Source organism: Macrobrachium nipponense, chromosome 4 (assembly GCF_015104395.2).
Source record: "Macrobrachium nipponense isolate FS-2020 chromosome 4, ASM1510439v2, whole genome shotgun sequence".
NCBI lineage: Eukaryota > Metazoa > Arthropoda > Malacostraca > Decapoda > Palaemonidae > Macrobrachium > Macrobrachium nipponense.
The window spans coordinates 13,958,040-13,976,756 of record NC_061100.1 but is presented as its reverse complement, the minus strand read 5'-3'; the positions used below and the strand labels follow the sequence as shown (position 1 = coordinate 13,976,756).

The 18,717-nt window shown below is 35.5% G+C and overlaps 1 protein-coding gene across 1 annotated transcript in view; it reads right to left on the bottom strand.

Annotated features, from left to right (window-relative positions):
• The window catches only part of LOC135210722 (mitogen-activated protein kinase kinase kinase kinase 3-like), a 365,691-nt gene that overhangs the window by 107,153 nt on the left and 239,821 nt on the right, over positions 1 to 18,717 (bottom strand). Inside the window, 1 exon segment of the mRNA XM_064243517.1 lies at positions 12,510 to 12,587. Within this exon segment, the coding sequence (XP_064099587.1) occupies positions 12,510 to 12,587 (78 nt within the window).

Below are 18,717 nucleotides of genomic sequence, written 5' to 3'. Positions count from 1 at the left end.
TTGTGGCAGATTGCCGTCTCCGTTATCGTATCGCCAGCGATTTCTTTGCCTTTTATCCAGACAAGAAGCAGCCGTTCCATCTCATCGTGCACAAGGCTCCTCTTGCTAGACAAAATAGTCACGCCCTTGGAAGGTGTAGCTGCTTTGATGGCATCCTTCTGCTTAAGGATGGTGCCTATTGTCGACGGATTTCCGCTGTATTCCTTGGCGATCACACTCAATCGCATGCCAGCTTCATAATTTTTTATTATCTCCATTTTTGTCTCCAAAGAAAGCATCCTCTTCTTTCCACTTCAACTTCTTTGGGTGGGACCCATGACTACATATATACTGTACGTAATTAAGTTATGTAGTACGTATACGTATGAAGTAAAGTTCTCACACAACACGATAAAGTAGTACTACGACGAAATCACTAACGAATTTACGTTGATAAATGAAATTGTATAGAACAAACGAATTCCACGTGCTTACGATGCCGATGATGCCGCCAAGTGGCCAAAAAAGCACGCCGCTATGTACGATGCATGATGGGATCATGGGAGAGATGCTGACCAATAGGAGAGCAGGATCTTATGGCGGTGACTAGCAGCAGGAACCAATGGGAGAGTGGGAGGATGGTGGCGAGTCTACTAAGTTGGCGGTGCACGAGTTTTAAAATTGTTATTGGTGGTCCAGGCGAATCTCAGGACCTTACAGCAACAACCTTTCGTATCTTGAACAATTTTCGTATGTAGAGCAAAAAAATCTTCGTATTTGCTTTCATATCTCGAGTTTTTCGTAAGTTGAGCCTTCCGTATGTCGAAGTACCACTGTAATATATATATATATACAGTAGTCCCCCCGTATTCGCGGGGGGATGCGTACCAGACCCCCCCCCACCCGTGAATAGTTAGAACCCGCGAATGTATGGAACCCCTATGAAAATGCTAAAAAACAGCCTATTTTGTTAGTTAAAACTCAAGAAAAACCACTAAAAATTTTCACATACTTGGTTTTTTTAATAGTTTTACATCACAAAAGTGCATTTTATATGATGAAATTCATCAAAAAAAACCAGGAATTTGTGGATATTTATTCATAGAAAAATACCGCGAATGCTGCGAATTTTCCGCGAATAATGCGGGGAAACATTCCCCAGAGAAATCTGCGAATGTGTGAGTCCGTGAATCTGGAGAACGCGAATACGGGGGGTCCACTGTATATATATATATATATATATATATATATGTATACATATAATTTTGTTGTGTTGTAAATGCGTGCTCTTTTACAGCAATCAGCTGATTTCAAGGACACTTTGTCTCCTTCGCCAACACACACCTCTCACTTAGCATCGCTCACCCACTCGCCGAGCGAAAGTTTTCATTTTACTTCATACTTAACGTAACCTCATTTAAAAATGTTTGCTAACATCTTAAAACCCTTACTGCCATTTCACATGTCATAGGGAGCTAGGTACCTTACGTAAAGTAAACGCAAATCTTCATAAATTACATTAAAGGAATTGTTAACGTAAACGTGTTGTAAATTACTAATCGTTCTAGCGCAAATCCATTTACCAGTAACGTAAGAATCGTTCATCGTTAGTGCATTCTTGTAACCATAAAACTTACTCAAAAGCAATTCTTTCAACAAGACTTAACGTAAAGAAATTATTCAACGCCAGTTGCGTCATAGTAAACTAAGATCATTAGTTCAAATAAATACAAAGGAGTTTGTCATTTTTGTTACACTCTCAGAGAGAGAGAGAGAGAGAGAGAGAGAGAGAGAACCCATTATCCAAAAAGCCAAGAGTACTACATTTATTACCATTATGCATGCATCATGCATCACTGACATTTATTCTCTTGAGACTTTCATTCACACTGAGCGTGGTATATATGCGCCCGTGTCCATTGCAGTCCTGTAAGCCTTATTCCCTTTACCGAGTACTTCAGCCAAGGACTGAGCACCTTTTAATTTACTGCTACCTGTCGTTGCCCGAGTGGTGTAATTCACTTTTATTACAAAAGACTTGCATATACTGTAAGCACCAATTGCACATAGTGCCAATGCAATGCCATTACTACTTCCATACAAGGAAGCCGCTACCAGTCTAGGGCTGTCCACCACCAGTGCATGTCAGGCCCTATAATTTTACAGTGCAACTAATCTGCGGCACTGTCCATCAACTGGCTGCTGAAGTACTCCCTCCTTTTACTTTCTCTCCTCCACCGTTACACTCTGCCATGAACAGAGTGCCATTTTCCCTTCAGTATCCCTTAGTATACTGCATTTAACGTCATCCCACGGGACACACCAGCACGCTACCAGTGCTGTCCAAGGAACGCCTTCTTAAGTGCCATTGCACCTGTACAGGACGTTCAGGTAGCCATTCAAATGTGTATCCGCCATTACGTAACGCCCATTCGTTAGTGTTTCCATGCCAAAGGATTCTTATCCTTCCGGAACACTCAACCAAGGAATGCCTACATAAGTGCCGCTATACCAGCACTCTACTAGTGCTGTCCAAGGAACGCCTTCATAAGTGCCACTGCACCTGTACATGACGTACAGGTAGCCATTTACCTCCGTATCCGCCATTATGGAATGCCCATGCATAAGGATTATTACCCCTACCAGAATACTCAACCAAGGAACGCCTCCATAAGTGCCGCTGATCACTTCCAGAGAAGACTTCACCTGTGCCAGAGCACACTGCACGCCTTGATGACCCCACAGATTTGCAACCTATGGTGCCATCTCGGCTCCATCATCCAGTCCCAAGGAAGAAGTTGTTAAGAAGGTTCTATCACAATATTCCTGCCATTGCAATGGCCGTCACCAATTCATCTTCATTGGGACCCCCGGCTAAGGACCCTATCATTGTCGCACCCCTCCAAATCCATTATCCTCCAAGCCATGTCAGAGCCTTTGACGACTGTGGCACTCAAATCTCCCTAATACAGGAAGATTGGATTCCCCACAGGGCTAACATTGATAGATGTCAACTAATCACCATTGAAGGTATCAACCATATCAAGCTGATCCTTCTGACTGTCCAATTGAGTCACAAGACCTCACCTTTCCAGAGTATGTACTCTTGCAGTAGCAAGCTACATTCCAGGAGGTTACGACCTCCTACTGGGGCAAGATTTGAAGTCCCCTTCTCATCTCCAATCAACCAGGGGTTGATTGGAAGTACGGCCACCAACAGTCTCCCCCTTCACCAAGGAGGGATATTGATCATTCCCAGTTCCGCTGCAAAACCTGCAACGTAATAGGGCACTCCACTAATTGGCCTGGGTGCCCTAGCAAGCAAAGAGCAGCGGACACTGTCAATCATAACCACGGGCACACTGAGAGGTATGGCACCTCCGGCACCCGTCCCAGGTCCATCTGACCTCCACTCTCTGCCAGTGCCTCTTTGCAGCACTGAGCAGTGCCATGGTCCGTCCAGCCTGGACATAGAGCCACCACAAACACTGACCTTTGCGCCTGGCCCCGAGCTAGTGCCGGCGTCCGAAACTAACCTTATCAAGGATACTCCTAAAGGAGATCCTCCAACAGGCATGGAGCGTAACACAGCCCATTGCCCATCTCCAGTCCACGATTCTTCTTCGACATCACCTCTGTCAGCCGAGGATGAACTTTCAGCAGACATCACCGGTTACATCTCTGGAAAACCAGGAACTGCCTGACCAGGAGTCAGCCTGGAGTCTCACCCTTACGATGGCTGTCGCAGAAGCCGGAGTGATGGCCTCCCCTGCAGTAGGTTCTATCTCTACGACGGTTGCTGCAGATGCTGAAGTAAGGCATTCACCTGTAGTCCCTAGGGCTACCACTGCCTCTGCTCCTCACGGCATTTCTCCGGTGTGGAGGGGCAGAGGGCAGGGTAGCCCTAGGCGGGGAAAAAAAAAACTACAGGTGAACCCTTTTCCTTTCTTCGCCTTGCAGCAACCTCGTAGAGATAAACCTACTGCAGGGGAGGGCCCCTCACTTCGAAGTAAGGCGTTCAACCGTAAGTCCCTGGTTAACCACTACCCTGCTCCTCACGGCATTTCTGCCGTGAGGAGCAGAGGCAGTGGTATAGCCCTAGGGGACTACAGGTGAACGGCTTTACTTCGGCATCTGCAGCAACCGTCGTAGAGATAGAACCTACTGCTCACTCCGGCTTCTGCAACAGCCATCGTAAGGGTGAGACTCCAGGCTGACTCCTGGTCAGGCAGTTCCTGGTTCTTATCTTCCGCCTAACACCACCCCTCTCCTCCAGCCCATGGACCAGCAAGTGATATCGAACTTCAAGAAGCTGTATACGAAACATCTTTTCAAGAGATGTTTCGACATCACCGATACCACAAACCTCACCTTGCGTGAATTTTGGAAGGAGCATTTCGAATACGTATATGCATCCAACTCATCGACCAACAAGCTTGGCAGGAGGTTTCGAGGAAACAAACCTTGAATTCCTCGTGGAGGAAACTCTGCCTGATGCCGTATCTGCCCGAGACTTCGAGGGATTCAACGTGGGCGAAGCTGGTGCTGCAGATTCAGAAACAGTTGACGATCCTGAAACTGTTTTCGCAACCAGATCTTGACGAGATCGTTGCACTCGGCAAGTTGGTCGTCGACGAGGACGACATCAATGACCTTCTCGAGGAGCACCAAGAGGAGTTTACAACAGATGACCTGAGTTGGAGGCCATGCAACATAACGTCGTTCAAGAGGAGTTCTCTAGCAGCGGCGAGGAGGAGGACGACGACTCTATGACAATGGCAGAAATTAAGGATGCTCTCTAGCTGCTTTTCATAGGGTGCAATCATTCATAGAAAAGACACCCCCCGAAAAGGGTTACACAGGTCGTATGCTTGCACAGTTAGATGACGTTTGCCTGAGTCGTTTCAGGAACATTGTTAAAAGTAAGCAGAAGCAATCTTCCTTGGATAGTTACTTTTTAAAGAGGCCTTTAGTAGGAGTAGTAAGCAAAAAGGAAGAACCAAGTGATACTACTGAAAAACAGAAAGCTGAAAGTAGTAAAGAAGTTGAAATTTTGGTTAAAAAAGAAAAATAAAAAATAAAAAAAAACGTTTTATTAAGTATAAAAAAAAAAATAAAAAAAATAAAAAATGTAAAAATCAAAGACAAAAAAAATTTAATTTAGTTTTTTGTAAAGTTAAGTGTTACAGTTTTGTTAATGTGTTTCGTAAAGTTTAGTTCATGTATGTTTTCCTTACATTTTTTTTTGTTTCGTAAAGTTAAGTGTACGTATGTATCTGCCGTTTGTCCTCCTCCTCTGTCGCCACTTTCGGAGAAAGCCTCACTCGAAAGGTAAGCTTCCACATTTTACTACATACGTACGTATGTACGTACAGTATTTCTTGTATACCATGCACACTAATACACTTTTATTTACAGTATATTAGGAGTACGTATTAAGTTAAGTATTGGATGGTCCAAATTGTTGTAGTATTTCATTGTTTATAGGTCAATTTAGCTTTATTACGAAATTTACTGGGGTGTTTTTGGAGGGCTTGGAACGGATTAGCCATTTTACATGTAAAATGCGGTCCAAGATACAAAAAGCTCATGATACGAAGGCCGCCTCGGAATATAATTTCGTATCTTGAGGTACCACTGTATAAGGCATTGAAGTGTAAGTGTTTTTGTATGTCTGGATTGTATGGTTTATCCATTTTTGTCTTACAGTTTTGTTAGGCAAACCTTGCTTTTTCATACTGACATTTGAATTTCTCTCAGTTCATGTAAGTCTTCTAATGTCAATATGGTCAACATAGAGACAAACTTTGTGCTGAGCTTGTTGGTGATAAATGTCTGCTCAGCCGTACCAGTTGTTCCTGTTTTGATTTGTCTGATTAGTGCCGAAAGTAAAACATGAGTGTTAGACATGAAGAACCTTAATTCTAATATGCCAACCTTGTTCCAATTCCTGCTGCACATATGAAATTGGATGCACAGTCTTCAAGTTAATCCAGTGCTTTATTTTTAATGATAAAGGATCATGTCTCGTCCAACAATGTCTTTTAAAAGCCATACCTGCCTCACACAAGCATATCAGTGGCACATTCCAGCACTTCGTTGCTATTATCAACGCCTCTCATGGATGCAAAGTTGTTAGGGTTTTTAAGTACAGTAGGGTTTTTAACCCTCTTAGCCTTAACCCTTTTACGCCTAAGCCCTAAAAACCAAAACGTTTCCCGTATGCCAAGGCGGGTTTGGAGTGAGCGCCGAAGCGGAAAAAATAATTTTTTCAAAAAATCACAGCACGCTTAGTTTTCAAGATTAAGAGTTCATTTTTGGCTCTTTTTTTGTCATTGCCTGAAGTTTAGTATGCAACCATCAGAAATTTAAAAAAATATCATTACCATATATAAATAATGCGATATATGGTAGCAAAAAAAAAAAATTCATACATAATTGTATTCAAATCGAGCTGTGCGAAAAACGGTTAAAGCTAACTAGTTACTTTTTTTTCATTGTATTGTATACTAAATTGCGATCATTTTGATATATAACACATTGTAAAACAATCAGAGCAACACAGAAAAAATATTATTACAAAATAATGCATGAATTCATAATGCGCGGACGTAAAAAAAATTTTTTTTTTAATTCACCATAAATCTAAATATTGTTCTAGAGACTTCCATTTTTTTTCAAAATGAAGACAAATGATTGAATATTACGATACTGTAAGAGTTTTAGCTTACAATTGCAGTTTTCGACCATTTCGGACGAGTTAAATTTGACCGAATGTCGACATTTTTATATATATATATATTTTTTTATATACAAATATTGCAAAAAAGTGAGAAAAGCTACAACCTCAAATATTTTTTTTTGTATTCTTCATGAATTTGCGCACATTTTCATATATTTGAAACTCTATAAAAAGAAAAGGAGCTAATATTAGGAGAATGAGAACGTACGCATTTCGGAGGTTTGCGGCGCGAATCGGTGCGCGGAGGGAAGTTTTTTTTTTTTTAAATTCACCATAAATCTAGCACCTTCGACTTTGTTTTAAAATGAAGATAAATGACTGTATATTACTAGATTGTAAGAGTTTTAGCTTACAATTGCGTTTTTTTACTATTTCTGTAGAGTCAAAATTGACCGAACGTGGTTTTTTTTCTATTTATCGTGATTTATATGCAAATATGTATTTCGAAAAAGAGAAAAGCTACAACCTTCAATCATTTTTTTGTTGTATTCTACATGAAATTGTGCATATTTTCATATATAAAACTTTATGTAACGGCTAATTTTAAATGGTGCAAACATTACGACAATTGCACGAAAAAACAAAATTTCTTGATTTTTTTCGTAAGCAGGTTACCCGCGAGGATGTTTTTTTTTTATAAATTCACCATAAATCGTAAAATATTGTGCTAAAGACCGACTTCCAAATTCATTGCAAAAAATGAAGGTAAATGACTGAATTTATTACTAGAATATAAGAGTTTTAGCTTACAATTGCGTTTTTCGACCATTTCGGTAGAGTCAAAGTTGACCGAAGGTTGAAGTTTTTGCACTTTTCGTTATATATATGAAAATATTTCAAAACTGATAAAAGCTACAACCATGGGTTGTTTTTAGTTGTATTGTGCATGAAATTGCGCACATTTCCATATATAAAACTTTATGCAACGGCAAATTTAAAATGGTGCAAACATTACGACAATCGCACGAAAAAATTTATCGGAAGAGTTACCGTGCGGACAAGGATAAAGTTTTTTCATAAATTCACCATAAATCGAAATATTGTGCTAGAGATGTCCAATTTGTGGCAAAATGAAGACAAATGATTGAATATTACTAGAATATAAGTGTTTTAGCTTACAATTGCGTTTTTCAACCATTTCGGTAGTCAAAGTTGACCGAAGGTTGAAATTTTTGCACTTATCGTTATTTATATGAAACAATCATGAGTATTTTTAGTTGTATTCTACATGAAATTGCGCACATTTTCATATATAATACTCCATGTAACGGATAATTTAAAATGATGCAAAAATTATGTCAAAGTGACGAAATAACGAAATAATTTTGAGATGTGTCACTGATACTTTTTAGTGCGATAAGAAAAAAGTTCGCGCTTGCGCGCCTGCATAACGATTGTAAACAAAACAATGCCTTGATCCATGAACTCCTAGCATCCCCCAAGGCGCGTGATTCAAAAGTTTTTGGCTGATAGGCCTATAAGTATTTTTCCGCGAATTTAAAAATAAAAACTTTTTTTTGAGTCGACATATAATACGTCCAATCGACATACGGGAGACATTTGACTCACCGTTTAATACGTCCAATCGGCGTAAGAGGGTTAAGTACATTACAAGGTTTTGCTTCTTCTTCATGCCAAATTCAAATTTTTTGAAGTTTTGTTCAATTACTTTAATCTTGGCAACATTCAACAGCAGTAGTTTGCCTTTATTTATTATTTTTTTTTTTTTTAAAGTTCAAGATCATGAATATTGCTGTTACCTAAAATGTAAAGTTTCTAAAAATAGTCATCTGGTAGTTCTTCTTCAACCTTTATTTCTGGAAGCATAACAGTTCCTTGTGCGTGATGGAATGTGTCGTGTTTTGTTTGGTTTACAAACTTTGCAGAATTACTTGGTATTTAGTAAGACTTTGATATTTTTTAACCAACCAATTAATTCTTGTTTATAGTCAAGAAGAAATTTTTAGGTTCAATTCAATTTCTAAGATGGCTAAACGCATGTTAGATTTTAGTACTGAAAATCATGACCAATTATCAAGAACACACTTATCAGAGAGGGAATTGGTTTAAAATTCCCATCACTTTTCTTTTCTTTATCAAAAAAATCCCATCAACTTTCTTTTCTTTATCAACAGAGTCAACAGGACTCAATTGGAAAATTAGCCTATGGAGTGAGATGATAATATAAAAAAGAGGGAATAAAAAATAAAACTGATACACCTGAATTCAGAAGACATCAGCAGAAAGCAGGAATGAGCTCCTCGCTCAAGCATTTGGAGACGTGGTATAAGTAAACTACTTATACCACATTTTAGTTGTAGCCAAAAAAAACTAGCAAAACTGAGTAATATAAACCTGATACACTAGTAAACAACACACTGTCGTTGCACTGTTTGCAACAACAGCCTGTCTAGGGTTGCATGCAGAATCAGCTAGGTCAGGCAAAGAAAGAGAGCAAAGGAGGTTTGTTGACGTACTTTGTATACAACTGACTTAATACACTCCGTTTATGTCTATACCAAAAGTCAACCGTAAGAAAAAGTAAAATAAGCTTGAGTGATGACATAACTCAATCCAATCAAGAGTTTAAGAGCACCAGACGATCACACTGGAGAAGAGTCTCCAAACAAAGAAGTAGTTAGTTAAAACACTCAGATATAATAACCTTATATCCCAAAAAATTCCAAAACATTTCCACAAGATATCAACTTTTCTACAGAACAAATAAAGCAATATTAATATGCTTCTCAAAAGCCAAATTATCCTTAAAATTTACACCTAAAATCTTGAAGATTAGCAATGGAAATCAATAAAACAGACCATTATACTAGTACTGTGGCTCATAACTTCTGAAAGAATGACACCATCTTTCCTACAAATCGGTATGGGTAAAAAATGTGACATACATGGACTGTAACTCATGTGGTTGATTTTCTAGCCACAGTAATTTCTTTTTCCACCATCCAGACTTCAGAACTTAAGAGATGAGAGAATCTGACGTGAATTAAGCCTAACTATGAGAGATTGGCTCATCATGAACAAGCAAAGCATTACAAGGCTGTTTAATAAATTAGAGATATAAATGTCCTTAATAAAAAATGCTGCTGAATGGTTGCCATTAAAAAAAAATTAGTTGAAAACAGCAGATTTATTTACAGCATGCTGTAAAAGTACAACAGGTTTACAATTAGGCTTGGCCTCAATGAATAAGTACCAGAATATGATTTCATACCAGTTTTTAATGTCATAAAGCTCCAAATGGTAGCTTAAGTCATATAATATTTTGACGTAAGGCTGCCAAAATAACTTCATCATACAACTCTTGAACTTAACGGATAAAATCAAAATAGAAGCAGTCTCCCGTTATTGGCAGTCTCGGTTAATGAAGATCCGGTTTTAGGGCACTTGTCTAGCACCATAAAATCGGCAATTTATGGCATAAAATCGGCAATTTATGGCACCATAACAGGCCAAGTTTTGGTTATCGACACCATAAGGTACCAATACAGGCAGTCCCCGGGTTACGACGGGTTCGGCTTATGACGTTCCAAGGTTAAGGCGCTTTTCAATTATATTCATCTGAAATTATTTCCAGGGTTACAACACCTACAACGCTGTTCTGGCAGATGAAATATGACACCAAAAATGCAAAATAATCAATATTTCAAGGTTTCTTTGATGAAAAATGCAATAAAAATGCAGTTTACATAGTTTTGAATGCACCCAAAGCATTAAAAGTAAGGTTTTCTTAGGATTTTTAACGATGTTCCGACTTACGACGATTTTCGGCTTACAACGCGTCTCAAGAAAGGAACCCCGTCGTAACTCGGGGACTGCCTGTAATATGGTTGTGGCGCCATAACACACCTAATAGAGAGGCACCATTAACCAAAACTTCACTCATAAGCACCTTAAATCGCAGTTTTCAGTTAATGGCGGTTTTTGGTTATCAACACCCCGCTGAGAACAGAACCCCAGCTGATAACCGGGGACTGCCTGTAGAGCTTTGCTGATAAAAACAAGAGAGCCTGAATTCTATTTAAAGGCAGAATGTCTTATTCATAAGTGTGGATGGATTAAGGGAAATTATACTTTTTATTATGTGAAATCCAACACACCTACCTAAACATAAGCCGTTACAACTTTATAAAATTTGTGGTACTACTCTCTTGGCATGATACACATAACAATTAATGTTAAAAAGATCTTAACCAAAATTTAAAAGTGCCAAGTATTTCAACATTTTTAAATTATACAAATATTTACCTATGTAACACCACCCCATTTACCATGGCTGACAAAATCTTCATAATAAATCCTGCCACAACTGAAAAGTGAAGGCTACAATAGCTTATGTGGCTGCATTTCACACACTGTCCTAGTTACTTAATATTTGAATGCTGTCCAAACATATGGTGTCATCTCACACAACATAATTTTCACAAAGACAATTGCACAACTGCTGCAATGACTTTAAAATGGATATATACGTAATAGTAAATACTACTAATACTGGAACCTCCCACTAGACAGTAAAGCATGTTAGCAAGTGACGATGATGGATTTAGATTCACTTATGCAAGGGCCAACAAATATGATGCAATATATCACTGTTATGGATGAGGAAACAGGAATCCAGAAGTCATCTTTTTCTGTTCATCAAAACCACTTATTCTCTACTTTCATTTTCAGTTATATCATAATTGAAAATTTTCATATTCATATGATAAACCCCAAACAAAGGCCAATAACTTACTTAAGCATGCTTTCAAAAAACAGGATACTTGTATGTGAAGAGAAAAATAAGCTGGGAAAAAATAGACTGACTGATAAGTACAATGTTTACTGCACAGAAGTAGATTAGCCTACTTTAATCAGAAAAGCTTCTCACTTGTCACACTGGTTTGGTTACCATTCCGTAATTACACACCCTAAACAACCAAGAACCCTTGAGCCTTTAACTCTAAAGGACCCCAACTCATTTGGGAAGGAGGATTCAAGTCCTATACTTGAAGTATCTCATTCAAAAGATGTGATACAGTGGTGTTCTTGGTCTAAGTAGAGAGCAGCTTCATACAAAGCCATGAAAGAAGCCAACTACAATGCCCAAGTCTAACATGGAGCATGATACATGGCAAAGAAATACCTATTAGGGTACAAAGTTGGACACAGCAGTACATGACTTTAAATATACATACTTGGGAAGCAATAATTTCAAATACCAAAATCAGTATTTCCAGTGAATTGGATGCTACTAAGTACAATTTAAAAATTCAAAGATGAGTATTTTCGTTTAACCAACCTCCTAGCATATTACAGTACTTTGAATCTTTAACCTTGCAATATAAAAACTAATTGATTATACCCACTTCAAGAAATACAATCGACAGCTCTTACATTCAAGATGAAAACAAAACCTCTTGAGGAAATAACATTGGCAACTGGTTAGCCAAAATAAAAGAAGTTACAATGAAAACCATTCATTGCAAAAAGAAAAAATATTTATTGCCGAATCAAATCCCTCAACAGCATGATAAATGGAGTACACCTGCTGTACTTCCAGAAATGTTAACAGTACATATAACTAAGTTGTATCACCTGAAGAGCTATATCTGTTGAAGCCTACCCTCAGAGGAATTTGTTAGTAATTCAAGAAGCTTTGGACCACTTTTCATTTACCCTAAATGAAAATCTGCCTTAAATCAAGGATTAAAGTCCATAAACAAGGACCCAGAGTACCAGAAATGAAAGCAATTATATACATGCATTAAGCATTTTAAAAACATACCTGTTATGATTGGCCTCATCTAAGGCCTGACTAGCTTCACTAAGAGAGGTCTCATCCAATCCCACCGGTAAGGTAGCTCTGAAGGGAATCAAAACACAGTACTGCATTACACAAATGCTGGTCAGTTCAAACAGAAAGATCTCTTCCCATCTCCAATAGGCCTTAGTCAATAAGAAGTACAAGAAAATTGGCATATTTCCTGAAGTAAAGATTTTGTCTAGATGGTAAAAATAATACAATGCACTGTAATATATTAAAATATAAATAAGGCAAACTTGTGAGGCTATAACCATTATATGCAGAAATAAATTTCAGGAAAGTGACATACACATGCCTATAATTATGATTCTCAAAACTTTCACTAAGGCCTAAAAATCTTGAGGAGGAAGGGTCGACAAAGATGCTTTTGAAACCATCTCCAGTATTTTTACAACTAACAATGTTAATACTATTCTAACACCATCACCAAATATTGCAGATAATGCAGCCAAGGATATTGGTTAGCATCTTAGAAAGCCCTCAACACCCGAAGCCTAGGCAAGAACTTGGTAACTGTATAAAGCTTAAACAAAGTCACTCTGTGTTTGACCTCCAGCTCAGACATCTTCTTGCCAAATAAAACACAAACTAAGAATTCAGCTAAGAATAGCCCACAGCAAAGGCATGCTGCTACCTTTAACACAAAAATTTTTAAACAATCACCGTCACCCAAAAATGCACACTTGTAAATTCAAACCCAGTCTTGTACTACTCACTGGCAATAAATAAATTTAAGCCACAAGCAATGTACAAAGCTTGCATATGTAATTAAAGCACATAACCTTGCAAAAAATCTTCCAAAAAACAAACTTTAAGAGAGCGAATATAAGTATTAAGTATATGCAGCAGAGTACAAGAATAACCTAAAAGCCACACTCTATTTTAACCTAAGAAATGTATTTTATACCCAACATTCCCCTTAGTGATTGTTTGTGATGGAATACAACCCGTATGTTTACATGGGGTTGAATGCATCATGGAAGCAAACAATTTCTATTGAAGTCAATGGCATTGTCAGGCAGATACTAACTGCTTATGAAGACTTTAAACCACTCTAGTATATACTTATTTTTCTCTTCTGGCAAGCTTCTATGGAATAAGGAAAAAATATTCAAGGTACTTTCCATTAACTTGAAAAAGAAAAAGTACATAAATAAAAATATTGAATAATTTTTCCTTATTCCTGAGAAACTTACAAGAAGAGAAAAAGTATAGACTGATTCAAAGTCTTGATAAGAAGGTAGTATCTGTGAAATAATATACATATATATGTAATAATATAAACACGCATACAGTTGACCCTCCCTATCCGCGGACATGCCTATTCATGTATTTTTTCTATGGACTATATATACCCATTATTCGTGGAAAATTTGCCTATTTGCAATATTTTTCACTGAGAAACATTCACAGATTACTGTATTTTTACATAATTTTCGTGACTAATGCACCTCTTTTGATCAAACTACTCAAATCCACAGGTATAGGCATTCTTAGAGGGTTTTTTATGCTTTAACTATCAAAATAGGCAGTTCTAAGCATTTTTTGATGGATTTTAAATATTTGAGGATCTTAGCTACTCACAAGGGGGTGTGGTAACCATCCCCCACTGGGGGTCCAACTAATAGTATATATATTATATAAATTAATATATATAATTATAATAATATAATAATTGATATATTATATTATTAATTAATATAATTAATATATTATATAATATATAATTATATTACTATATATATATATATATATATATATATATAGTATGAATATAGTATATATCATATATATAGTAATTAATTAATATTAACCCTATTAAATTAATATTTAATAATTAATTTTAGGTATACTAATTCTTAAATCATCTTATACATAAACCTACTTCGTATATACTAATATATATATAGGTATATCATATTATTATAATAATTACTTATATATATATATATATTATATATAATTAATACTATATATAATATTAATATATAATAGATATATATAATATATATATAGTATAGATATATATATATTATGCTATATATATATATTATATATAATAATGGATATTATTATTATATTATTATATATTATTATTATATGTAATATAATTATAAATATATAATATAATTTATCATATATATATAATATATATAATATAATTATATATAATATATACATATATATAATATACATATATATATATATACATTATATATATAATATATATATATATATATATATATATATATATATATATATATATATAATATATATATAATTGTAATAGCCACAATACCCTCTTCACTTCTCAAATTCTTTGGGCTTTTCTGGATACACTTGTCACTCATAGCCTTGAGATTAACGTGCAACATATATTAAGAAATTATGATATCTAGTAGCAGGAAAACAAACCCTGGCTTACCATAATCAAAAAGAGGCCACGTTGCCGACTTGACTTGTCTTTTTGTGATTATGGTAACTCGGTATTGTTTCCTGCTACTGGACATCATTAAATCTTCAGATATCTTGCATTTGGATCTCAAGACTTTGTAGTGACAAGCATATCCAAAAAAAGCACAAAGAATTCAAGAAGTTAAGAGGGCATTGTGGCTGGAGTTACCATTACATATAACAATTATTAATATATATAATATATATATATATATATATATATATATATATATATATATATACTGACCAAGCCAGCACTGCCTGGGAAAACTCTGAAGGACTCAGGAAAATGTTCCTACATCACCTTTGAATTGTTTGTCTTGTAAAATGTGTACTATACTATCATTATACATACATACTATAGTGTATATATATATATATATATATATATATATATATATATATATATATATATATATATATATATATATATATATATATATATGCATTTAGTATATATATATATATATATATATATATATATAGATATATATATATATATGCATTTATATATATATATATATATATATATATGATATATATATATATATATGATATATGCATTTATATATATATATATATATATATATATATATATATATATATATATATATATATATATGCATTATTATATTAATATATATATATATAGTATATATATACACATACATATACATATATACGTACATATACATACATATACATATACACATACACACACATATATATATATATACATATACTACATATACTACATATACATATCAATATATATATATATATATATATATATACATATATATATACATATATACATATATATACATATACATATACATCATATATATACATATATATATATAATACATATACATATATCTATATATATATATACTATATATACTATATATATATTATATATCATATATATATATACATATTATACTACATACATATATATATATATATAATATATATATAGTAATATATATATATTATATATATATAATAATATATAATATATATATATTATAATATATATAAATAATAAATTAAATATATTATATTATTATATATATATATATATATAATAACGCATATATACATACATACATACATATATATATATAACTATATATATATATATATTATATTATTATATTATTATATATATATATAATATATGTATATATATAGTATATATATATATATTATATATATAATATATATATACTTCTTACTAGTTTGACAATATTTTCCAAATCTTCTACATTCTTCCAAATTCAGTTGATGGGCAAAAAAGTAAAGATCATCTCTTTGTTCCATTTACTAAGAAACACAATACCACAGCCGTTCCGGCATGCACTGTGACTTCTTCAAAGTGTATAATCAGGACATACCATCCTCTTGTTTTAATACAGTGTGCAGACGGATATGTAGCGTCCAAAACAATAATACAGTAGACCCACAAATTTGCGGGGGATGAGTACCAAACCCAACGAATAGCTAAAATCCACGAACTAAAAGCCCTCTATAAATGCTTAGAACTGCCTATTTTGATAGTTAAAACACAAAAAAAAAATAAAACTGCTTATACCTGAGTATTTTAATAAATTTATCATAAGTGCAGTTACCCATGAAAAATATGTGAAAACACAGTACATAATTTGTGAATATTTCTCAGTGAAAAATATAGCAAATCAGCGAATTTTCTGTGAATAATAGGGCCCATAGAAAAATAAGCGAATAGGTGACTCGGTAAATCGTGAGTCAGCGAATAGGGGGGGTCGACTGTAATACAATGATACCGATAACAGTACAATAAATCATTACAATAACAGTAAGTACGAAATAAACAATTCTAATTTATTTATGGTTATATGCATTACAATACAATAAAATTCATAAAAACATAATTTAATTTGCAAAAGATAATGAAAACGAAAACGTGTTCTGGTGGCAACAAACAAAACAATTAGAAAATGCAGGTACAGGTGGTCCCCGGTTATCGGCAGGGCTTTCGTTCTCGGCAGGGTGCTGATAAGCGAAAACTACCATTAACCGAAACTTGGTGATTTATGGCGCTTATAGCACCCATATCTGCTTAATGGCGCCAATATCTAGTTAATGGTGTCAATAGCGGGTAAAAGGGGCCTCCTTTAGGTATGTTATGGTGCCATGACTATTATTGGCACCTTATGGCGCTGGTAACTGGGACTCGGAAAGTTATGGCGCCATAAATCACCAATTTTATGCCGCTAGACAAGCGCCATAAAACTGGATCGCCATTAATTGAGACCACCGATAACCAGAGGATTACAGGGATAGGAGTGGATAGGGAGGGTTGGGGGGAGGGGGGTGAAAACGCATGATTTAAAAGGTATTGCTGTTGTTACAGTTGTTTCCTATATTAGCGCTGTATAAAAGTTAAAAGTTAGCAGTTTCAGTCCTCCACCAAACTACTGCCTCTCAGGCGGATGTCAGCCAGATAACACCAACCCCCTACCATGGCATCATTCATGGCAGTAACCACTAGTACAAAGTCTCACTATTCACCCCTTGACAAGAAGGCGAACGCTAGCCTGAGAATTACAAGACCAGCATGTTACCAACTGTACTAGCTAGGGCATCTGCTAGATGGGAGTGATTATATTCTGCTTCAAGTTGTCTGTTCATTGTAGGTTTGTGCAATAAAATGCAAACAGATTCTGCTATGATTAATCTATGGCAACTACTTTCTGTGTAGATGATATCCGTATTCCCTACAAGTTCTTGTGTCGTCAGTTGGTGTATGTAGTACTGGTGTCATTCAAGATGATGTCAAGTTTTGCATTGTACTCACCAACATCATCATACATAAGAGGAGATAAAGCTGCTGATGGACAGAAGTGAGTACAACACAAAACTTGAAGACATCTTGAATGACACCAGCAAGTTCCAATCCCTCAGTAAAGACCAGCCATATGAATTACAGACAAAAGTTCTACACCTTACAGAACATGCCAACAAAATACATTCTGAGATAAAGTTCCCAAATATAGTTGGTTATTTTAAACCAGGATATTGCTATGGAACAATAAAAATGCATAAGACAAGGAACCCCATCAGGCCTATAATCACACAAATAACATCGGCCACCTACCAACTAGCAAAGAAACTCAATGAAATCATAACTTCATATTTTCCATCAAAATACTCAATAAAATGGATAACAGAATTCAATTTACTCCACGGCACAAAACCAGACATCATCTCTCTCAACGTAGAGTGTTTGTTAACAAACGCGCCAGAAGATGAGACAATCAGCCAGATACTACTTAATTGTATACAGGCAGTCCCCGGTTATTGGCAGACTTGGTTATCAGCGATCCGGTTTTACGGAGCTTGTTTAGTGCCGAAAATCTGCAATTTTTGGTGGCATAATGCACCGATTTCCAGTTATTGGCATTTATAATAAGTTATGGAGCCAATACATACCTAACAGAAGTGCCATTAACTCGTTATCGGTGCCATAAATTGCAGATTTTTGGTTATCGGCGATTTTCACTTATCATCACGCCGTCAGAATGGAACACTACCAGTATCAAAGAGGACATTAATGTTGGAAACATGCACTAAAGAGGCCCCTTTCCTCTCATACAAAGTTGACTTATTTAGACAGTGTAAAGCATGGCAATGGGGTCCCCACTCGGACACCTTTTTGCTAACATATACA